Here is a 25,907-nt window from a genome sequence, read left to right as displayed (position 1 = left end):
TGAGGCCCTAGGCAAATATACCTCAGTTTCTTCAACTATAAAATGGGCATAATGATACCACCTACCTCCCAGAGTTGTTATGAAGATCAAATGAGATATTTGTAAAAACACTTTCAACTCTGTCCAGTGCCTGGCACATCATAAGCAACTAAAAAGTATTTATGAATTGAACTGAATGGGATTGGGTTGGGTCGGGTTGACCCTAGGCAAGTCATTTAACCTTTGTTTACCTTGGTATCCTCAACTATAAAATGGGAACAGTGACAGCAGCACCTATCTCTCAGGTTGTTCTGAGGATCAAATGAGCTATTTGTAAAAATGCTTAGAATAGCACACTGGCACACTGGAGGCACTGTATAAATTCTATGATGACAATGATGCTAGGAGTCAGTGTAATGTGCTATATAAATATGGATTCCTCTCCTTTCTCCTCCTCTCTCACACTCTAACTTCTAAATTGTTATGAGGATTCAATAAGATAAAATTTATGCAACCCCGAAAGCATCACTGATGGTCTTCCTCATCACCATCACCCACCCTGTCCTTTGCAGGCAAAAGAAACTTCTTTGATTTTTGCCAGGGCCTAGCCTATTTCCTTGGGAACCACAGTCATATTAATTCAGGTTGCCTGAAAGGACCCAACTTTGAACCTCTTCTTTCTTTCTTAGAATCAGCCCTTCTCAAGGAAGCCCATCCCCTACTCCAGTGATGGGCAAACTTTTTAAGAGGGGGCCAAAGGAAAGGAAATGCTCATCTGTCAGTCTGTTTCTAAGGCAACTCTTTCAAAGTTTCATTGTATTATACCCTACTCATTGTATTGGTCAGATTAGGAATAATGTCACACGGCTAGAGAGGTCATTTCAGGGGGCCACATCTGGCTCGCAGGCCATAGTTTGTCCATCACTGCCCTACTCCAATCTGTTTCCACTATCATTCCAGCTCCTCAATTTTTTCCAAAGCAATACATCTTTTTCCATTTTCAAAATGAAAAAATAATGAGAAAATAAGATCTGACCCTGCAACTTCACACTAGGAATTCACTTTTTTAAATCAGCTTACTTTTTCTATTTTTTTTTTAATTACATGTAGCAACAATTTTTGAAAACTATTGTGACATTTTACAATTCAGACTCTCTCCTTCCCCTCTTCCTTCCCCACCTGCTCATAAGGTGGTAAATTGCCTAAAATAGGTTATACCAGTGCTTTCATGAAGGAATTCATTAATTTTGATGACTCATGAGGGAAATTAAGACTCCAGTAAAATCTGGTCTTCTATAGGAGTCTTCCCCATTCCAGTGTCTTCCTGAGATAATTCTTTCCTATTTATTTGCTTTGTATAGGTTTGCCTGCACGTAGACTGTAAGCCCCTTGAGGACAGAGATGGTTTTTTGTTTCTTTTTCTTCTTGGTACTTTAGGGCAGTGCCTGGCACACAGTAGGCACTTAATATTTTCTGACTGATTATTAGACTCCTCACGGCCCTAAAGGGGATCTCGACTTTAATTCCTGGAGACTCTGCAATCCCATGGCTTAATCATATCATGGCCAGAAGGCTACTGGTGTTCAAAGTAGATACAAAGCTACAAATAATAGCCCTAAAGTAATTTGGGTTCATTAACAAAAATGGCCATGTGCTCCTCCAAAGAGACTATTTCTCTAAATAGTTCTGCCTGTTACAGCCTCTCCTAACAATAATTTCCCAGAAATAAAGCACTTACGAGATTTAGAAGTGTCTTTCCTCACAAAGACCCTCTGAGCTAGAGAATACAGATTGATCCCATATTTACAGAAGAGGTCAAGTATCTTCTTAGTGACCATGTTAAAGACTACGGGCTATAAAAGTGTCTGAAATGCTAGGTTCAAATCTCTCACCTACCACTTAGGATCTCTGAGACCTCCAACAAAACATGTAAGTCTCTAGGCCTCAAGTTTCTCAGGTGTAAAGTGAAGTCAGACCAGATGACTGCTAGGGTTCCTTCTCAATCTAAAGGACAAACTCTTTCTTATGCTGTAACTCCCTTCACATGCACTGGCTGCTACCCACAGCAGGTGCTTAAAAAGGTAAAGAATGAGAATAACTGCCCAAGAACCTCCTCTTACCCCTTGCTAAGTGTATGCAAGAGCTGGAACCAGCCACAGTCTCTCTCTCCAAACACCACCGAGGTTTTCTCTCACTGCTTATTGCCAAAGGCTGAAGACATGTTTTGAGAAGCTGGTTACAGAACCAAAACAAAGGACTATCCTATAATTGTCCCTCAATTGTTTCTATAATCATGTTCCACAACATCTGCTCCAGCATTTGAGAGAATTAAGGACTTCCCCCATGCCAGGATCTACCTCAGTACAGACCACAACCTAGACAGGTCTTTTTTCTCAGGCTTTATCCTCCTGTCTTGGCAGCTCAGAGTTGTCATAACTGATGACCCTCTCTTCCTACTAAGTTCTCCCAACTCTTCTCTCCCCCCACCAATTCTCCTCCTTTGTCTCTGACCACTCCCTTATCTCTCCTTTTCCAAATCCTCATATAGATCATTCCCTATAACTGTAAGTGTCCTAAAGGTTCTGTCCTGGGGTTTCTCCTCAACTATTTCACTTAGTGATCTTAGCACCCCTAGCACTTAGCATTCACCGTCTGTACCCCAACCTTTCACCTAATCCCCAGTCTTGTCTTCTCCTAGTGAATATGTCAGATTGGATGTCCCAGTCCCTTCTTCCCATCTTTTAACTTCACATGTCCAAACATGTCCAAAAACGAAGTAATTATCGTTTATCACTATACCTTCCTTCCCAGTCTCACAGGATCCCAACACACTCCTCCCTCCCTCTCCGCCCCACTCTCTCTCTCTCTCTCTGCCCTATAATTCAACTTGCTCGTTCTTACACGAGACCTTCCATCTCCCAACTCCAGCCATTTTTCACAACTGCCTCCCATCCCTCCATGCCTATAGTTCCCATTATCTCCACCTTTAGGCTTCCCTGGCTCTACCGCAGCCCTCTTAATGTTAGTCCCTTCCTTCTGAAATTACTTCCCATTTATCCCATATATATATAATTTGTACATAGCAGTTTCCATGTTGCCTCCATGTTAAAGTGAGTTCCTTGAAGGCAGGAACAGTTTTCTGGCTTTGTATTCCCAGAGCTTAGCACAGAACCTGGTACACATTAAGTGCTTAATGAATGCTTGCTGATGGAGACTACATGCTTTCTCCTTATGTGCAGTTTGGGCACATACTCTCTTCTTAAGATTCTCTTGAGTTGCCCTGGCACCCAATCTGCCTGCTATATATGACATTTCATGGATTCTACTACTGTAGTGCTCAGGTTAGGGTTCTGTTCTCCCTCATACTCTGGCCACTTGACAAGTCTAGGCTCCTAACCAAATACTGCTGATTCTGATCAGACATCTAATCCAAGAGATCCAACTCTGGTTTCATTTCTTGTGAACAGGCAGAATATCATTTGAAAGATGGTACTACCCACCAAAATCACTATTATTTACAGGCTGGTCTTTGAGTCACTTATAACTTTAACTCTTTGAAGATGATGGTGTGCAAAAGCACAAAACTCCAAGTATCCAAGTTTCTACTTACCTCCGTAAGCAGTATTGCTAGCATATCCTGCCTTTGAAAACGTATCGCCAGATGTACCAGAGTGTACCCAACATCAAAGGCCGAGGGGCGGTTCAGTAAGCGGACTTCATCTGCAGTAAGTTGACGTGCAATGTCTCCCCCTGATGACTTATACGCTTCTATAGCCGCTAAATCACCCTCCACAACTCCTAAAAAGGTAACAAAATAGAAACCTGATTAATTCTCTTTTTTGAAGAAGGCATAAATCTATACCATTTATTTCAACACTAAGTCCCCTGTGTGCCCCTTCCCCCAATATCCTCTCTAGACTCTGTTTTAGGGCCTTCCTGAATATTTCTAAAGAGTAAAAGGTAAACAGAGATGGGAGTAAAGAAGTAGTCTATAGAAGTAAGATTTTTCTGATGACATACTTACCTTACCCACTTTAGGCTGACTTCTAAGCTCCAGCAAGATTTAGAGGTTATCTACTACTCTAAGAGGAAAAACCCCTCAAAAGCAGGGACCCTCTTATACCTGCCCTTGGACTTGCAGGTTTAGGTCATGGCCTGGCACAAGACTGACACAGTGGTCATAGCAGCTGTAGGAGTAGGGCTGGTGATGCAGGGACTAATACCATGAGGCCTAGAGACTGGTGGTCCAAGTCTGGCTTGGCCAAGCCCCAGTGCTCCAACTCACTGATCTGGAAGAAGTTTTGTTTAAAATGTCACTGCCTAACTTAAACTTCACTTTTAAAGCTGGGTTGAAACAAATGTTGACTTTACTGTGCCTTCAGCAGCATTCTAAAATTGTTTCTGTTTTAGAGATGGTTTTGGTCTGAGACAGGTAATGTTATTTTTTGTTCCAGATACCAATGTGAGAGATGGCAAAAGAAAAATTACTAATTTCTTTCTGAATTATTTCCAGTGAAAAATAAAGCCAAAAGGCTTAATTCAAATCTATAAAAGGAAAGGGAGAGAAGGTGATTAGGGCAGAGCTTTTATCCACTTCTCTGCCCCCAATTCTCTTGTCATCTGCCTCACTTGACTATCAGAATCAATATTCACCTCTGTTACAAGTACAAGACAATAACTACATTCACTATTACCCACACAGGACGAGGCTGTAGGCCAACTTCAAAATGACATCAAATGGTGTTATTGTCATAAAAAGCACTAGCTAGAAACACAGAATCACAGAAGTCCAATCTATCCACCAAAGGAATCCCCACTAGAACATAAGAGTCTATTCCTATTTGGAATAGATCTTAAGTTTTTCCCTGACAAGGAAACTGGCCTCTTCTAACTTTTAATCATTATGCTGGTTTGGCCTAGGAGGCCAAACGGAATGAGATCTTCCAAGATTTGAGCACAGTTCTCATCATCATGTCCTCCCTACATTTTTCTCCACTCCAGTTTCTTCAAGTGATCTTTGTATGTCATCAAAAATAAGGTTAAAATGGGTAAACTACTTAAGACATAAAGAGATATATTATAAGTAAATAGGGGAGTATGGGAAAACTGACCTGTCATATCTGTGGATAAGAGTTTATGACCAAACCAGAGATCATAGAAGTAAAATGGATAACTATTATGTAAAATCAATGTTTTTACACAAACAAAACTAATACAGTCAAAATTAAAAAGCAAGAAACTGGGGGGGGGGGGGAGGGTAGCAAGTGTCTCTGAGAAAGGCCTCATTTCTCAACTATATAGAGAACTAAAGCCAAGTTTATAAAAATAAGAGCTATTCCCCAACAGTTAGTTTTCAGAAGAAGAAAGCAAAGCTACCAATAGTCACATGAAAAAATGCTCTAAATCACTATTAAAGAATTGCTCTGAGGTACCACCTCACACCTATCATCAAACTGGCTAACATAACAAAAAAGGAAAATAACAAATGCTGGAAGGGATGTGGGATAAGGGTACATTAATGCACCATTAGTGGAGTTGTGAAATGGTCCAACTATTCTGGGAGAACAATTTAGAAATATGCCCAAAGGATTATAAAAGTATGTATACTCTTTGACCCACTTCTACCACTACTAGATCTGTATCCCAAAGAGATCAAAGAAAAGGGGAAAGGAATTCATATGTAAAAAAATATTTATATAGCAGCTTTTTGTTGTGGCAAAGAAGTAGAAATTTAAGGGAATCCCATCAACTGGGGATTCTGAGCAAGTTGTAGCATATGAGTGTGATGGAAAATGACTGTGCTAATAAGAAATGACAAAGGAAATGGTTTCAGAAAAACCTGAAAAGATTTACATGAACTCACACAGAATAGTGAGCAGAACCAGAACACTGTACACAGTAAGAGCTATATTATAAGGATGATCAACTGTGAAAGACTCAGAGACTGTGCTCAAGACAATGATCCAAGACAATTCCAGAGGGCTCATGAGGGAAAATGCTCTCTATCTCCAGGAAAAGAAGTGATGAACTCTGGATGGAAACAAAGATTTTTTCATTTTCTTTGTTTTTGTGTTCCCCTTATCCCCCCAACACACTGCTATAGGGGACCAATAGATCGATAGTCAATAGATATTCATTACATGCCAGCTCTGTGTCAGGCTAAGTGTGTCATTCTTTAAATCTATCCAGGAAAACATTTGTAAAGACCAACTACAAATATTCTAAAGAAAGACGATTTACTAGGGCCATAATGCAACAATTTCCCCCAGCTCCTTAAACAAAATAGTAGAAGAGCTAATATAATGCTTTTATTTTATTTAAAGTTTTGCCTGGGGGTGGGGGGAGCCTGTGTGTTTTAAAAATTGCAAAATGCAAAAGTGAATTTTCACAATGAGGGCCTTTCTCTGTAGTCCAGGCTAATGAACTCACCAATGAATGATCTAACTTTCAATCTAGATCAGTGCCTGGTTCAAATCTACCTAATTATAAGTATGTGCATCTGATCACTGCTATAACAATGATGATTAACTCTTATATGACACTTATATGTTTATATCCATTTCTTCATTGGAGCCTCACAATACACCTGGAGAAACAAGCTGCATTATCTTCATTTTACAAATGAGGAAATAGGTTCAGAGAGGCTAAAATGACTTGTTCACAATCATAAAGCCAAGGGGTTTGAAGTGGTAAGATTTGAATTCAGATCTTCCTTACTTCAAGTTTGATGCTCTATAAGTATACCATATGTCATACTTCTCAGAAAACTGTTAGTAGGACTGTCTTTAATTCAGGGTTCTAAACCTTGGGTCCATAAACAATTTTTTCCTAACTTTCTTCTGTCTTCTATTTCTATTATATTTCAATATAATTAGGGTTTTTTTTTTGTCAACCTGTGTTTTTATCATATGCATTAAAACATGATTCTGAGAAGGAGTCCACGGGCTTTACCAGATCATCCAAGGGGTCCACAACTCAGCAAAATGTTAAAGAGTCCCAATATTATACATATTCTCAGATCTGGCTAACAGGGCCTGACCTGAGGTAAATGAGACAGAGAGATTGAGTAATATAGCAAAGTCGTTTGTTTGTTTGCAGGGTGGGGGGGGAGGCCAGGGAAGCCTGCAAGCCTACAGATAGCTAGGGGTCTCCACTTGGGTGGGGGCAATCTTTTATAGGATGGTGGTCTGGGACTAAGTAATTTGGTTTGTCTCTATTGGGCAAAACTGGGGTACTTGGGTGAAGCTCATTAGACGGCCTTAAGGCAATTGGGAACCCTGGTCTCTAAGGATGGGAAGTTCCTGAGCCTGATGGTCAGTGATGTGGAAGGTCATCTGTCTAGGCCTGACAGGGAAATCTTGGCAGTCCTTTGGTCTTGGATTGGGGGTGGGGGGGGGGAGGGTGGTCCCAGGATCTATCATATATGATTCTGAAACTGGAGACTTACCCAAAAAGGTATTTTAATAAATAATCTCTATAAAAGGAAGAAATTTAGACAAGATTTTCCCTAAAGCCTCCTTTTGCTCCAAAGGCTATGATTTCATCACTCTCAATTGGAATACAGGAAGAAGCACAGACATAGGATTCTTAACTTTTTTTTTGTTGGTTTTTTTTTTGGTTCATGGACTTCTTTGGCAGTGACATCGATGAGCCCCTTCTCAAAACTATGTTTTAAGATGTATAAAATAAAGTACATGGGATTACAAAGAAAACCAATTACACAAAAATACAGTTATCAAAATATTTTTTTATTTATTTATTTTTTAGCCCTTAACTTCTGTGTATTGGTTCCTTGGTGGAAGAGTGGTAAGGGTGGGCAATGGGGGTCAAGTGACTAGCCCAGGGTCACACAGCTGGGAAGTGTCTTCAAAATATTTTTAAAAACAAATTCTCAAGCTTCAGATTAAGAACTTCAGGAATATGGGGCAGCTAGGTGGCTCAACGGATAGAAAGCCAGACCTGGATTCTGGAGGACCTGGGTTCAAATTTGTTCTCAGACACTTCCTAGCTTTTTAACCCCAGCAAATCACTTAACTCCAATTGCCTAGTCCTTAACAGTCTTAATAGCCTTAGTATCTTACTTAGTATCTTTTCTAAGTATCTTAGTATTCTTAGTATCAATTCTAAGTTTGAAGGTAAGAGGTTTAAGGAAAAAAAAAAAACCCTGAAATAGGAAGAGGAGAAAATATGCTTTTATACAATCGACTATATTGGACTTCTCTACTAGCAGCAAGGTAATGACCCAGGACAATCTGGAGGGACTTATGAGAAAGATGCACTCCACATCTAAAGAACTGTGGGAGGAGAAACACAGAAGAAAAACATGTTTGATCACATGGTTTGATGGGTATATGATTGGGGATTTTGACTTTAAACGATCACGCTACTGCAAATAATAATATGGAAATAAGTTTTGAACAATGATACATGTAAAACCCAATGGATCTTCTGCCTTAGAACCAATATACAGTATTGATTCTAAAGTGGAAGGTAAGAGTTTAAAAAAAATCAGTGGAATTGCTCATCAGTCAGGAGGGGAGTAAGGGGGAGGGGAAGGAAAGAACATGAATCATGTAACCATGGGAAAATACTCTAAATTAGTTAATTAAATAAAAAGAATTTTTTTTGCAAGCTCAGTTTTATTATTTTCAAGTCCCTGAGGAACTCCAGGAATCCTCCTGAACTTGCTTAATAAATTGTTGAGAATTTAATTAGTGCATTAATAGTTTGTACTTCAATGCTAATATTGGTTTGGTGTTTTTTTTTAACTCTTACTTTCTGTCTTAAATAACAACTCTAAGACAAAAAGGCAAGGGGTAGGCAAATGTAATTAAGTGATTTGCAGAGTCACATATCTAGAAGTATCTGAGGCTACATATGTATCCAAGTCCTCCAGAGTCCAGGCCTGGACCTCTATCTGCTCTGCTACCTAGCTGCCTCTAACGCTGTTTTTTAAGAGTGCTTTAAAACAGACTCTTTGAGGTCACAGGCTGTATGTATCTCATTTGAATAAGTTTTTATCACTGTGCACTATCCTGTGCAAACGCTTAAAATATCTGTTTAAGTTGCCAAAATATAAACACACCACCACCACCACCACCACCACCACCACCAATTCTCCTCCAAAATCACCACTACCACCACTTCTTCAATATCATTTCCTTAGAAAGATACTTTCCATAAGGAAAAATCAAATTCTAACTGATACTAATTATTAATTATGATTAATTCCAACTCAATAAAGTTTTACTATATTATACTAGATTGCAAGATAGATTTAGTAGACTTTTTCACAAAGCCCACAACAGGAAAGCTCAAGGATCTTGCAAACTCCCACTCTCTCTCTCTCTCCAACCCCCAAAAGAAGGAACTACACACATGATACAACTACTGTCTACTCAAAAGCAAAAAGGCCAAGGCATCCCAGTGCAGAAAATACCCCAAACTGGGATCTCTTATGATCATCCACTCTCTTTTTTATTAGGTGAATCTTCTCCTTAGGTGCCTTTAGTATGTTGTGTGAATTGTTTTTCTTGTTGATCACTTTATCTCTAGGGCCTTAGGAGATATTTTTATTATTTTTCACCTAGTAAGCTTTTTAGATTAGAAGAATCTCATTTTGGCATTCATATCTACAACCTTATTTTAAATATACAGCTATAATGACCATGTGTGCATGTCAAAAACAAAACAGCCCCACTCCACCAGCAAAAAAAAAAAAAAAAAAAAAAAAAAAAAAACAGCCCAAGAACTCATAGCAAGCCTAAAAAATATGGCTGTAGGAGGTCCCTGGCTTACACTGTTCCCACTCTGCTTTACTAGTAGTAAACCAGTTCTGTGTTTAAGAGGACAGGAACCAGAAGATACTTTAGTTACTTCATTATCTCTAGTCCCAGAAAATAAGACAAGGACAAAAGAATTCAGTCCACTACTCTGTTTCTGAACTCTCACAAAGACTGTGCACCAGCACTGAGGAAGACCTCATCTATTACCAGACAACAGAGATGTGCAGGAGGCGAAAAACGAAAGGGGTGAGCAGGGCAGGGAAGCTTAAGCACCTGAATCAGGTCTAAAGACACATTTATGATTTTGTAACCCTTCAAGAACAAAATAGATACAAGATATATAAATAACACAAAAAGCAACAAAAATAAATTCCAAAGCCAAACAAATTATTTTTTACATTACTGATGTTATCAATGATTACACAGTAATAATTCATCAACTCAATAATAATCTGTCAAAATTTAGGCTATGATTCCTCAAATAAGCTACAGGTTAAATCCTGTTAGAACCAACTCAGAAGACCCAGTCACACATTTTACATTATACAACCAGGATACTTAAGAGAATTTGAAAAATTTTATAGACATATTTTCTTGATAATTTTTAAGCCCTATAATTCATGATAGTAACCACATCCTAGTGTCTGGAGGGGAAAAAAAATCATCCTGCAAATAAAATGGTATTGCAATGTTCCTTCAAAAATACCAATAAGATTTTCAATTTACATACCAGAAGGCCATTTCCAATTAGGTCACAGAATTTTGCAGACAACTGTAGATATTTTTTTGGCTACTTTCAAGAGGCAGAAAAGTTACCCAAAGGACATTGAAAAGTTCTAGATAGAAATAAAAAGTGGCCCATAAAGGTTTTCTAGGTCATCAAAACCTTAACATCTGAAGCTTTTCCTCTCTTTAAAAATTCCATACTTTGACATTTTAAAACATGTTCTATTATATATTTCTATTACATAATACAAATTTCTTTTACATACATCTGCCCCTACTACCTCCCTCCCAAAGATAGTGGGGAAATAAGCAAGGGGGGCGGGAGGGGGAGAAGCGCAATTAAAAACAATTTGAACTCCCAAGCAAAAAAAGAGATCATATAAAAAAGTAGCCTATAGTTTGATTTATACTTTAGGAATTTAACTATGGATACACACACACACACACACACACACACACACACACACACACACACACACACTACAGTGTATGAATAAAGCAGCATTATTAGGCCATGTTCACCAGAGAAAATTCCCATTATTTACAGGATTTTTAAAAAATATCATGAATGAAATAAGGATACATTAAAAGCTTTAATATCAGAAACTACAGATTTTCCCCACTTGACATGCTGACCTTTAACCATGGAATAAGAAAGCAACTGTGTGTTTGGCTGTTCTATAAACTAGGTCTTAGTTCACAGTCACCGTTGATCCTCTTGTACTGACTGAAGACTCTACTCAGACCACAGTTACTATGGAACTCCGTGGAACATGGAGCTGGCTCACAGGTGTTTTAGGTAACACATTTTTTCCCCCATGTATGGCACAATTTTCAAAGTTTTGTGGGTTCTTTTGTTTTTCCTTTATGGCATAAAATTGTCATGGCAACTAACTTTGAAAAGAATGCCAAATGGTAAAAAAAATCTGGGACTTACCTGAGCCCACATGGGCCAGCTCAACATTACACGGGAGTTCTATGATAACTGTGATATCACAGTATGCTTTATGCTGTGGGGTCAGGGTGGGCCTGGAGCCAGCGGCACAATTTCAGGAACCCTTGAAAAGAAAAGTTAGTTTTAAGTGGTAATGTTCAAAATGTCCTTGTGCATGGTTAGAAGAGAGAATCAGATGTGGCTAGGTCCCTGGGATGCTTTCCCTCAACAGATTACTTCTTCATCTAGTCAACCAACTCCTTTTCAGGTTAAAATAGGAAGGAGATCACACTATCCAATGGTCTTTTTTTTTTTTTTTTATGCTGCTACTTAGCTATATATTTCAGATAAAACAAATTGCTGCCTCAACTTACATTTGCTGAGGCAGAGTGATTTTTTCAAGATTTTTTAAAAAAACAAACACTTTTAAAGAATATTTTAAAATATTAAGCAGAAGCAAGAGTCTCTTATTTTTAAGAAAACTTGCTAAATAGCACCAGAAGCTGCAAACTCAGAAATAGAGAAGAAATTTACTTCTCATCCACACTTTTCACATAGTTCAATGGCAAGAAGAGATTTTACTAAGTTAAAATCATCCTGTCTTGCAATTGGAATGAGATTGCATTAAAAAAGATATTCCAAAACAATTGTGAAGGGATTCTAATCTAATTCCAGTCAAATTTCGAGAAAAATATATCCTAATACTAGGTAATTCAAATTAATAAACAAACTATTTTAAAACATCTGCTTTGAAAAGAGGTACAATGAAAGGCAAGAGAAATCTCTTAATCAAAATTGACTGTGCCATGTGCTTAACAGATATTTTTCAGTTCTCACTTCCTAATAATGTTGCTCATCAGGTTGTTCTCAACATAGCAATATGAAATAGGATAGCCCGCTATTTCCAGACCAGCCTATCATCATCATAATTTTTTCAATGTATTTACTTCTACATTATTCCTTTTGACTTCGTTATAGGGGTACTTGTCTTATTTGGGGGGGGGGGGGGAGAAAGGGAACCTATTCAGATCAACATAGCAGAATCTTCAGTAACATGAAGAAAACTGCTCTTCCTGAGCTCAGATCTGGTCTCAGATACTTCCTAGTTGTGTGACCCTGAGCAACCCCTGCTGGCCTCAAGTTTCCTTGTCAACAGATGAAAACAAAGTGAGCTGGAGAAAGAAACCCCCCAAATGGGGGGAAAGAAGGGATTCTGAAGAGTCAGGCATAACTGACATAGCTGAACAATAACAAAAAACAAAAGATCACCAACATTCAAGTAGATAACTGAGAAAGGATGAAATGCCTTTAAAACACAGAAATGTCTTCCAAAATCTATATTAAAGAGTAATTATCGGCAATCCTATTTTTCATTAATTATAGGTTTCATATTAGCTTTCCTGTCTTTTGAGCAAAAACTTCATTTGCTGGACTGCAAAGTCCTCATAGAAACAATTTTTGAGTATTTATCATGTTCAAATTTAAAAGGAGAAATTACTATTGCTATTCCTCTCAATCAAGTAGGATCAACTTTAGAGGAAAAATTAGTTCAGTTCCTTCAACCATCCTCTCCCCCATGTGCCCATGGTCATTCGCAGGTCCCACAGTATAGGAGCCCTAAGTTAGAAGGGGCTTAAGTATCTTACTTTGAACATGGAGAGGAAACTGAGGCCCTAGAGTGTCTTACTTGCCCATGGCCATACTAGTACTGATGAAACTAGCTTTCAAATCCGAGTCCCTCTAATTCTAAATCCAGTAGCCCTTTCAGTATGTATCAAGCTTTATGTTCAGTCATTTTAGTCATACCCAACTCTCTGAGACCCCACATTTGGGGTTTCCTAGGCAAAGATACTGGAGCGGCAAAAAGATATTTGCCATTTCCTTCTCCAGCTCATTTTATATATGAGGAAATGGAGGCAAACAGGATAAAGTGACTTGCCCAGGGTCACATTGCTCAAAAATGTCTGAGGCCACATTTGAACTCAGGAAGATGAATCTTCCTGATTTGAGGTCTGGCACTCTAGCCACTTTGCCACCTAACTGCCCACCCTTGTTTTGGCCAGAAGGAAAATGCACCAAATGTTCAGAGGAAGGGGGCAAATAAGTATAATGTAAATTTCTTAAAGGATGAGACAGTTTCATTTTCAATTCTGTCTTTGTATCCTAAGCATCTAGTCTAGTACTTGCACAAAGAAATGGCTTAAAAACATTTGCTGTTAAATTGACTTTAATTTATTTGTTTCTGATTGCCATTAGACATGGTATCCATTGCCCTATAAAGAATGCTAGAATATTAATCAAGCCAACTCCTTCCTCCCAAAAAAAGTTCTTTGGCAAAAGATCTGATCTGAAGGAATTGCAGTTGAAACTATATGGAGAGGGGCAGCTGGGTAGCTCAGTGGATTGAGAGTCAGGCCTAGAGACGGGAGGTCCTGGGTTCAAATCCAGCCTCAGACACTTCCCAGCTGTGTGACCCTGGGCAAGTCACTTGACCCCCCCCCCATTGCCCACCCTTACCACTCTTCCACCTAGGAGCCAATACACAGAAGTTAAGGGTTTTAAAAAAAAGAAAAGAAAAGAAACTATATGGAGGGAGAGGGGGGACAATTGTGGTGATATGAATGAGACATCAAAAAAGAAAAATTCTAAGAGATTACAATTCAGCCTTCAAGAGACCAATGGCCACTCTGGAACCTACATTCAAGGACCACTCTTTTTCCCAAAGGCTAAGTGGGAGATTCTAAAACCAAGTCCCAAATTCTATTTAGTAGCTACCAGGCTTGTGCCTTCTTTTACAGGTTATTCCTTCTTAGACCATGGCCAGCACACTATTCACAGCACACCTCAGCAGTGAGGTCTTTTAAGAGTCAAAAGAACCCTTAAAGGAAAACTTACAAAGGAACACTGTGTTGAGAGGAAGAGGTCCACTTCTGCTGCCAACATCAACGAAGTCTTAAAAGGCCAGATGATTTCTAGAGATTCATTTTCTCCTTAGTTGAAATCAGAAAACTATATACACTGAGTGTTTCCAAAAACTTCTTAGGATGGAAGGTTGAACAGATGGAGAACAAAAAGATATAGTAGTCCATCACACGTGCTTGGCTAAAGATTTGTACCAAAGATATAAAAACTATTTGTGGTACACCAGGTGTTATTTCAAAGCTAGCTAATGAAACAAACATCACAGAGAAATTTTGTTTTGAATTGAGATTAAAAACAATCTAAAAGGTGTCCCTTTAGGCAAAGCTATCAGAAGAATTAAACTATACATCTTGGGCAGGAAGGAGGTACTATAAGCAAGGTATTCATGAAATGGACAGAGGCTAAGCCTGAAATCAGGAAAACCTGATTTCAAATCCAGACTCACATAATACTTACTAGATGTATAACCTTACACAAGTCATTTAACCTGTTTCCCTCAGTTTCTTCATCTAAAAAATGAGGCTATAACAACACCTACCTTCCAGGGTTATTGTTAGGATCAAATGACATAATAAAATGGTAAAGCCCTTCTAGCACAATGTCTGGCATACAATAAGTGCTATTTTTGTTCATCTTGGTATTCAGAGTTTTTTTTTACAAGTTGCCAAAGCACATACCACACCCACATACTCCTCATATATCTATTAAGAGTAATAACAAGTTAACTAAAGACATACAAGGAACTGCCTGTACACTAAAAGCTTATTTTCCTTTGAATACACTGGCAGTGATTTATTGCAGAAAAAAACTGCCTCTATACTGGCCACCGAAACTCTTTTTTGACACTAGTATACAGTCAGCTTATGTGCACACTTTGTGGTCCATGCCACATGAACATTTTCTATGGACCATCAGTTAAGTTTTCTCACCCATATCCCAAAAAAATCATAGTAGCAACAGGCACAACAGACTAAGAGAAAAGGCAGAGAACCCCAAGGTCTTCACTAGTGAATAGAATTAAAGATACTTTTTGAGGAACATTCAAAACTTTGTATGTCATTAAAAAAAAAAATAAGCACCTACTATGTCACTATGCTAATAAGCACTGGGAATGCAAAAATGCCCAAGACAGTCTCTGCCATCAGGGAACTCACATTCTAATGGGAGAAATGACATGCAAACAAATATAGGCATTCCTTACACATCATGGTAAGGGTTAAGGGCACAGCCCCCCTGTGACCTGGAACAACCAAGTAAAATGTTTTGGTTTGTACATTCTTTTTGCAAACTTTAACTTTTTACTTATCTTAACTTTGAAAATGAAACTGTCTATTAAAAGATAAAATATGTGTGTTATATAATACTATACATATACTTTATGCATTTCTGAGTTTCTAAGCTTTTTCTGTGTTGTCTGCTAGCCTTCACATATCATCTGCGGTTTCTGCAAAACTCCCCCTAAATTCCCATTCCATTTCTTAAGCCAAAGGGATATGTCAAAATCTTGATGGGGACGTGGAAAGGATACCTGGGTACATACAAAGCAAGTTTAACAGACAGAATAAATAGGAAATGATTAACAGAGGCAAGACCCTGAAATTAAAAGAGGTTGGGAAAGGCTTTTTAGAGAAGATGGGATTTTATGTAGTCTAAATTTCATAATTTAAGATCTAATGTACCAAGTTGCCAAGATGTAGGACAAGGCATGGTTTTCCAAAAGGACAAATTATGAAAATAATTCAAGTAAACTGGAGTGTTGGGAGAGTAAAGTACAGGAGAAAATGACACATTGCAAGAAAGAACAGTCAGTGCATCATCCTTTGCTAAGATACCAAGGCACAAAATTCATGGGAATTTCATAAGGTCTCTACAAACTCATCTCTGAACCTCACAGCTCCTCAGTCACCAACTCTGTCCCTCTGGCTGGAGAAGGGGAGGAGTGGATATCAGCAAGCTCCTGTCAGGTTCATCTTTAAGGAGAAAGGCCAACAGACATTAATATTACATGGCTGACTAGTCATTTCCTCCACCCTATTGTGTTCAGTCATTTTTCAGGGATGCCCCAACTCTCTTGTGACCCCATTTAGGATTTTCTTAGAAAAGATACTAGATAAGTTGACTTACCCCAGGTCACATAACTAGTGTCTGAGGCCAGACTTTAACTCAGGAAGATGAGTCTTCCTGATCCCAAGTCTGGCACTCTAACCCCTTCACCACCTAGCTGCCCCACAATCCCTACCCCTTGGTCAGATTCTCTCCCTGCTCCACATCAGGTTCTTTTTATTTGAAGGTTTTTCCCATCAGAACTATATAGATCAGATCAAATAATAAGAAAATGATATGTGAGAATAAACTCAAAAGAAAAGTTGAAATGACATTCAACTGTCTAGGTTTATAATACTATGAAATCTGACAGCAAACAAACCCTAGAATAACTTTTATATCTCTCAAATACTGCTACTTTTTTTTTTTTTAAACCCTTGTACTTTCGGTGTATTGTCTCATAGGTGGAAGAGTGGTAAGGGTGAGCAATGGGGGTCAAGTGACCTGCCCAGGGTCACACAGCTGGGAAGTGGCTGAGGCTGGGTTTGAACCTAGGACCTCCTCTCTCTAGGCCTGACTCTCACTCCACTGAGCTACCCAGCTGCCCCCAATACTGCTACTTTTTGAGAGGAATTATGGCATACTAGAGAGCTAGTTTGAAAGTCAACAAGGCCATCAAGGTTCATGTCTCTCTCTCTCTCTCTCTCTCTCTCTCTTTTTTTTTTTTTTTTTTTTTTTAAATAAAACCCTCCCCTTCCGTCTTGGAGTCAATACTGTGTATTGGCTCCAAGGCAGAAGAGTAGTAAGGGTAGGCAATGGGGGTCAAGTGACTTGCCCAGGGTCACCCAGCTGGGAAGCGTCTGAGGTCAGATTTGAACCCTAGGACCTCCCATCTCTAGGCCTGGCTCTCAATCCACTGAGCTACCCAGCTACCCCCCCCCCCTCCCCTGCCCCCAGGTTCATCTCTTGACACATAGTTGTCCTCCAGTTGTGTGAGCCTGGGCAAGTCACTTCACTCCATGCTCTGAATCTCTCTGAAACTAAGAGACTGAGATGCCTACCTGCACTAGTAGGGGGAATTTCCTCATTCAGAAATTTGTTATACCAATGAAATCACAGTTCCAGTCTCTAGTCTCCTACAGCTTTATTTTAAGACATAATTCTGGAAATAAATACAGAATTTTCCCATGATTTCAAAGTCACTAATTACATTCATTCTTTGCTTCCTTCTTTGTATGCCTTCCACTTGATGCAAGTACCTCTCTTGCCAATAATTCTATTATCTCAGCACGGCAATTCAATAGTTTTGAAGAAAAAGACAGGAGCATATTATTTAAAGAGGAAAAAAATCTAATTAGATTAAAAAAATAACAATGCCTAAAAAGTTACATAAGGCCTATAGGTTCTTTGTCATGCTTTAACAATGATTCATCTGCTACACTATCAGCCCAAGCAAATCAGAAAGTCTCAATGACTTTCAGGAGATTTAGTCTGGAAGCAGCAAATAATGCCAAAGCCTAAAAAACATAACAATCTTTACCCCTTTTTTCTTTAAACACCCACAACAACTTAATCATCCTGTCCCAGCCAACTAACCTACCTTTTGAGAGTATTTTCATCAAAACGACAAGTCAGTCGTGTCTAATTTTTTTGTGGTACACTCCACTCCCTCCCAACTTGGGGTTTTCTTGGCAGAGATCCTAAAGTGGTTTGTCATTTCCTTCTCCAGCTCGTTTTACAAATGAGGAAACCAAGACAAACAAGATTAAGTCACTTGCCCAGAGTCCCACAGCTGATAAATGTCTGAGATCAGATTTGAACTGGGGACGATAAGTCTTCCTGACTAGCCACTGCACCACCTATAGCTACCCTAATCCCACATAAAAGGCTGGGTCCAGCCAGCCACTAGTTCCTTCCCACCACAATCCATCTTCCATTTAGCCACCAGAGTGATTTTCCTAGACTTCTGACCATGTCACACACAGCATTTCTCCCTACTCAAAAAACTCCAGTAGCTCCCTCTAGAATCAAATCCAAAATACTGCTTGAGGTTCAAAACCCTAACTCAGCCCCTTCTCTTATTATGTACTCTGATTCAGTGACACCAGTCTCCTGGCTGTGCCATGAACAAGCCATGCTATCTCTGGGCATTCTCATTCTCTTTGGCTGTCCCCCATTCCTGGAATGTTCTCCTTCCTCCATTTCTACTACTGATCTCCCTGGCTTCCCTTAAGATCCAACTAAAATTCCATCTTCTACATGAAACTTGCCCAACTTTCTTCATTCCAGTGCTTTCCCTCTGTTAAAAAATTCCTATTTGTTCAAATATATAGCTTGTTTCATGTCTATCTGTTCACATGCTGTCTCCCTCATTTGCCTATAGGCTCCTTGAAGGCAGGAACTATCTTTTATCTCTTTTTGTATTTCTAGGGCTTTGCACAATGCCTGATGTAGTAAGTGCTTAATAAATACTTATTACTTGATTGAAGCTATGATTAATAACATTTAAAAGCATAAAAACTAGATACACAAATAACAGGACGGTAAAGTCCTTAAGAGTTACTTGGCAGAAGACCAATTTCACTAGATAAGACCAGTAGGTTGATTTTTATATATTGTCAAAAGCAAGGCTGCTAGACTAGGCTCAGAAAGCACCTACAGCAATGAAGCTCCAAAAGAAGAAATGTTGGGGAAGAGCAACTGACAGAACTCAGTATACAACGATCCTAGCCAATGGTCATCATAGGTGTCCGTGTGGTCTGAAAGGCATCCCCAAGTCCACCCAACAACTGTACAGGTATTAACTGGAGCCATAAGCCTAAACTAAACAACTACTGAGCAGCATAGGAGAGAATGTGGGGCACAGAATGCCTTCGCAGTTAAGCCTCAACACTCATGTGTGTCCTATCTTTCACCTCTTTGCCCAGGAAGTACAAACAGATACTCCACAGAGCAGCCTCCAAGTGAGTCATTTAACCTTTCTACTCCTCAATCTACCTAAATATGAAGTGAAACTACCACTAACATTCCCTTAGGACAGAGGTTTTGTTCACCTTTTGTGTGTCCTGCACCCCTTTTGACAATCTGGTTGAATCCTATAGAGCCCTTCTGGGGATCATGTTTTTAAGTGCATACAATAAAGCATCTAACATGACAATGGAAAGCTATTATGTGCACTAAAATAGTTATTAAAAAATGTTGATTCATAGGCCCTAATAGGTTAAGAATCCCAGCTTTCAACATATTGAGGATTAAATGTAATTCTGCTAAAAATATCCAAGTAGCATGATATTTAAAATTGGCCAAGAAAATCAGCAAGACCCACTGTAAGGAAAAAAAAAAAAACCCTAGGAAATCAAATGGAAGGCAAGCAGAAATATTTTTAAAATATTTTAAAGTTTGAAAAATAATACACACCATTAATAATGTGTTTTTCAGACTTTCCCTCAATGCTTACAGCCAATAAGATATATTCTTGGTAAATGCCTAACCATGGAAAAGTAAAGTGATAAAATTTTGAGCAAACTGACATTTTTAAAAGCTAGAAATATTGTCTGCCTTTAAAGAGCTGGACCAACATCTCCTATCACAGAGTAAAGAAGACCCTGGGCTTACTGAAGGCTTTGCTAATGGGATACAACAACTATTGTTGTTCTATGCTGGTCAACCTTCAAGAATAGCCCTAGCCCCAGGCAGCACAAACTGTAGGTCCACCATCTTTGCTATCAGTCCAGAAACTCATCAGAAGGTTAGCCAACCAAATAATAAATATTTATCAAGCACCCACACTAGATGCCAGGCACTGTGGCACTGCTAGGATTACAAAAACAAAATGAGTCCTGAGGGGGAGGGAGGATGTAAATCTAAGGTGATTAATTTTTTTAGATACAGTAACTCAAAACTGCTATTGGCTTAAAACAAAGAGGCCCAAAGAGGGAATACTTACACTGAAGGAAGTACGGTTCCTTGGAGTTTTGAAGATCACCCACCTTATTTTACCACAAAAACAACTACTGGTTACATTGTGCTCTTTTTTCTTTTTTTCTTTCTTCCTTTTTTTTTAAACCTTTACCTTCTGTCTTAGTATCAATTCTAGGACAAGAACAGCAAGGGCTTGGCCATAAGGCAACTGGGGTTAAGTGACTTGCCCAGGGTCATACAGCTCTAGATGTCTGAGACTACATTTGAACCCAGGTCCTCCAAACTCCCACGTGTGGCACTCTATCCACTACGCTATCTAGCCGCCCCTTGGTTACATTTTTGTAACCTATGTGCATGTCCAATTTTCTAGAATCATAAATTTTGTTTTAAAAAAAAAACTAATAAAAAAGAGAGGATAGTCAAATGGTCTTTATAATGATCCTATCACATCAGAGTTGCTTAACAATTACTTAACGATACCATATTCTCCCTAATATTTTTATAACTGGGGGAGGGAAGAATCACAAAGGACACAAATGTTACAGACCATGTTAAGATTTTTAAATGAAGAAAACAAAATTTCCTAATGATTGATACAATAATCCTGTCAGCATGCAGCTTAGTAGTACCATATATCAAGGCATCAATTAATCCTGCCTTTTAAGACAACCTGATTAAAAAACTCAAGTTCAATCTATTCTCTTCAAAGTCTTAACACACCACTGACACACACTTATGCACGCACATGCACACAACACCCTCTCTTTCACCTTTAAATCTATCTCACAGAGCAAAAGCAGACAAGCAAGAAGAGAAAACTCTCCACCTTTCTTTGGTTTCTCACAACAAAAAAGTCAAAACTACTACTAGAATCCAATCTATTCAATGACTACTATGTACAATTTCAAGTAAAAGTACCTAGTTTGGGTTAGTCTATTTTTGGCAGAACCATGTGCACTAGAGAGATTTTGTATTGGCTGATGGATATAGTGAGTCTAGTGGATATGGGGCTGAACTTTGGGGTAGAATCTTGCATCAGACACTAGCTATGTGATAGGGGCTAAATCTCTTAACCTCTCAAGACCTCATTTTCTCATCCATAAAATGAGCTAGCTAGAATGAATAACGACTACTGGAAGCCCCTTTCCAGCTTTAAAGGTATAATTTTATGATCAACAAAAGTGAGACACGGGGACTTGCTGAGAGTATGGGTATTTAAACAAGACTTACTACCAATGGAATGCTTAGTGTCTGAGGTCATATTAAAGCCCTCTGCTCTTTTCAATTGCAAGAGACAATACCTTCCATAAACTAATCAGATAAAGCATAAGCTGGGATGGTTCAGCTAGGTTGGGACACTCAGTGTTTTGGGAGTTGATGAAGAAACAAGCACTACAAGAAAGTGCAGATCTCAAAAGATCCAGGAGTCTGAAAAGGGAGATAGCTATCAGGGATTACTCCTACAGAAATAGGATTTGGGGCTCAATACCTCATTTCAAGATACCCACCTGTAATCTTTGAGTACAGTCAGGTGCAAAATCTAACAACCCAGGAGAATAGCTCCCAGTGTATACTTATTTGAGAAATGTGGGGTCTGTGGTGGGTATCATCACTTCTTTAGTGAAAAGGAAAGAAACTGTTCAACTCTAAAATCTAGACTTTAATTTTCTTAAGTAAAATCATCTAATTTCTACCATTTTTAATGAGACAGAAAGCTCTGAAGACCTTCACTGCATGTACTTCCCTCTATCAGTCACCCACCACCACCACCACCACCAAAAAACAAAACAAAACAAAACAAAAAACCTACATGTACAAAGCAGCTAGAAGCTATACAAATATATTGCTATGATACATCCTGGAACCTAAGTGAAATTTGCCTCATTCTGAGCACTTTTACATAATGTTGGTGCCTGGACAAATGAGTCTTCCTTGTTTCAGATTAATTAGCTAAGAATCTGGCAAAAGTTTCTTTCATGGCTTCAGATTCATAAGTTCCACAGTCCTACATTTGAGAGAGGCTGTATAGCTTACATTTATAGAAGACAGACCTAGGAAATAGATAGTCTAACAAAAGGAAAACTAGAGCCTAGAAGTAAAATGACTTGGCTAAAGAGACACAGAAAGGCAGGAAAGATTAGGTCTGAGATTCCTATTCAGAGCATTCTCCAAACATGGTGCAGATCTCCCTTGTCCCACGATTCCATCAAAAGCAAGCCCCACACTCCTAACAGTGAACTCTTTTCCCCTGTCTGAGCACAAAAGGAGCCTAAAATGAAAACTGAAATTAACATGGATTTTCTCATCCACATCTCAGACTTCTTTACTACTATGAATACTTACTACATTGCTTAAGCCAATTACTGGTGGAAATAAGGACTTAAAAATGTGTTGTATCTAGGTAATGACTAAGGGCAGGATGGAATTGTTTGTGCCAATTAAATAATAACGATGTTCTCTTTCTTCAATATGCTCAGAACACACTACTCTAACAGGTCCAAAATATTTGTTGAATGAATACAATACTAACAAGGAGACAATATCAGACACTGTACTAAAAATAAGAAACTTAAGACTAAGAATCAGGGTTCAATGGATTCAAGGAGCAGCTAGCCCATCTGGGAGTAGGAAATATCTGGAAGCCTCATATAAATCCTGGAACTAAAATAAATTTAACAGAGCCAGAAACAGGACTTGGTAAGAAGTACCAAGACTACCAAACAAAGATTGCTGAAGGTAAGCAGGATACTAGAACTAGTTAAGGAAATAGGCACATCTTTTAGTTTCCATGATTCCAGGAAACAACACAGTTATAGAGCTCAAGTAATTTCCATTTGTAAAGTTATATCCACTTTAAGAAATACTTTTGATTATTAAAGTATGCAAAAATCACTAAGATTTCTTAAGATGATTAGAAAGATATAGGATTAATTCAAAGGAAAGAGCATTGTCTTTGTAGCTGCCCTCTTCTTACTGTGTATTTTTAAGTCTGCCCATAAGTATGGTGTGTCCTTATCATGTTTCAAAGAAAATATCTCAATGACATGAGGGAGGAGCACAGATAAATGGAAAAGAAGATCTTTTTGGATGATCCCAAACCCTAAAAAAGGTCTTTTCTTTCAGATCAAAAGCTAGCATATAAAAAATGTAAAATATCTTCAAATGTGTATTACCCAACATATACAAATAGCTCCATCTTTTCCATTTTTTAAAATATATTCGTGGAATGAAACAATAATATTTTAAATTAGTCCTAGAAAAAGGGAATTAATATTGAAGACACCATCTCACAGGACTTGTCTTTCACTTTACATGTAAAGTAAATGGAGGCTCAATTTTTTTAAAAACAGAATTTCTAGTCACCCCTACTCAAAATATTTGCATTATCAAGTTCAAATATCTCATCTGCTCCATGAAAACCCACAGGACTCATGCATCTTGCAGTTATGAAATTTCATTACAAAGAACAAACTTACAAGGTCAATAATGGAGAAAACCCTGCTTTTGTAATTCTTTTTTTTTTTTTTTAAACAGCTCTGAGCTAGTGTTGGGACCAATACCCAGAAATGCCTTAGGAAAGCACTAAAAACAAAACACGAATCAGAATTTGATTTCATGAAATCAAGTAGCCATAAAAAAGTAGTTTCCTCAAGCTTGTAAATATTTATAAGAAGACATTCCTATTCTATTAACATCAGCTTCTTCAAGGTCACTATTGTGCATACAGCATCTTTGAATCACATTTTTGTGTTATTTTTAACATCTGACTAAAGCTTCTATCATCCCAAGATGCTCACACTGTTTACAAACACTCCCAAACTTGCAGCTGGGGTGTTCCACAGTCACATCTTGCTAAAGTAAACAACATAGCAATTTTGAACACAGGTAAATATCTGATACTGGTATTTTTTTTTTTTAAATCTTTCCTCTTTAAAAAGGTACTTCAACAGGAACAGACATTTATTATTCAATTACAAATAAGTTCAGATAAAGTTTATTGAGGAAGGAGGATTGTGAACAAAGAAAGATTCAGAAATCCAGGTCCATTCATGCTGGTGAAAGCAATATTTAATTGCACATGCATGTTATTAATGAGGATAGAAATGCTGAAGAAAACTGATCCCAGTGAACAACTTCCATGTCATTTTTAATCTCCTTCTCCCTTTTCTCTCTGTCTCCCTCTCTTCCCCCTCAACTCTCTGCTCTACTTCCCTTTCCTCTCTCCTTCTCTCCTCTCTTTTTCTCTCCTTCTTCTCCTTCTCTCTGCCCACTCAAATAATGCAGAAACAGGCACTTACCCACACAAGCATTGAGGAATAGCCAATCAGTCTTTTTCATTCTGTTTTTAATTTGCTTTAGCTTTTTGAAGTCGACTTCAAGTTCCTCTTTGCTGCCAACAGCACCAGCTAATTCTATTCTCTGAAAATCCATGTTCATTTCAGAGTCCCGCTGAGGTATGGGAGGAGACCTTCTCTGGCCATTTCCGCCACTGCAACTCCCTCCTCTCCACCGAGTTCGGTCTTGTTCATTGATTAGTGAAGAAGCCTCTTCAGTCTCTGCCAATTCTATAGCTTCAATGTTGTTAGGTCTGGGATGATCACAAACAACACACTTTCTAGCCTTGGCCCAGTTTTCATATGTGCAAACAGAACAAGTCCAATGCTGTGTCCTTGTGTTCAGTTTATTTCTATCATTGTACTCCTCACAAGGATCAACTGAAAAAGGAACTGGCCTTGAGCCTGATCCTGAGGATTGAGGAGATTCTGTGGGACTCCTGGTCCTACGCTGGGACAAGCACTGGGTACATCTGATTGCTCTCGGCCAGTTCAAATACGTGCACATATGGCATGACCATTTATTAGCATTTTCCACAGTGTACGAAGACTTAACTCTTGGTCTTGCACTGGAATCTGGACATATCAAAGGGCTACTTCCTCCTTCAGTACCAGAAGGATCCCAGTCTCTACCAACATCACTTGAACCACTTTTAAATGGATCTTCAGTAATAATTGTTCCACTTGGTCTTTGGGCACGACACATGGTACACTTGATTGCAGATGGCCAATTTTCATAGGTACAATACTCACAAGCCCACTTAATTCCACGTTCTGACATTGTGCACTTCTTGAAGTGAATTATGTCAGGCAGGAAGCTATAAATAAGTAGGATATGGTTATTAAAGTATAATGACTGCAAAACAATTTCACTTTTGAAAAGATGCTGACAAGTTACAGGTATATCAAGAAAAAAATTAGTTTCTTAAAATTTGAATTAAATCCCACCCCCTCCCACACACACATATTTCATTTATAAAATTGCAGACTAAGTTTTAAGGAAAGCTTTGGCTCTAAATGTAATAAAAGTTACATCTAAAAAACTAGTTATGGGAACAGAAAAAGAAGGAAAGAAAAGTGTACATAGAAGAATTTTCAATAGAAATTACACAGGAAGGAATGGTTTAAAAAAGGAATATGCTAAAAGAGGAACAGTTTTCAACTGAGACACAATTTCAAATTTCCAGAAACAAAAAATACAGAAACCAAGGAATGGAAAAAGAAAGGTGAAAAAATTCTAAACAATGCCTGGAAACAAATGAA

The 25,907-nt window shown here is 38.4% G+C and overlaps 1 protein-coding gene across 1 annotated transcript in view; it reads right to left on the bottom strand.

The window, feature by feature from the left end:
• ZRANB1 (zinc finger RANBP2-type containing 1) overlaps positions 1 to 25,455 on the bottom strand; it is a 39,493-nt gene extending 14,038 nt beyond the window's left edge. The window contains exons 1-2 of the mRNA XM_044659235.1: positions 24,609 to 25,455; positions 3,590 to 3,777 (exon numbers count right to left, since the gene is read on the bottom strand). Coding sequence (XP_044515170.1) covers positions 3,590 to 3,777; positions 24,609 to 25,425 — 1,005 coding nt within the window. The 5' untranslated portion in view covers positions 25,426 to 25,455. The remainder of the gene's footprint in view (positions 1 to 3,589; positions 3,778 to 24,608) is intronic.
• Positions 25,456 to 25,907: the final 452 nt, after the last annotated feature.

This window comes from Gracilinanus agilis, chromosome 2, assembly GCF_016433145.1.
Source record: "Gracilinanus agilis isolate LMUSP501 chromosome 2, AgileGrace, whole genome shotgun sequence".
Lineage (NCBI taxonomy): Eukaryota > Metazoa > Chordata > Mammalia > Didelphimorphia > Didelphidae > Gracilinanus > Gracilinanus agilis.
Note: the sequence above shows the minus strand (reverse complement) of the source record. Positions and strands in the feature narration are given on the sequence as shown.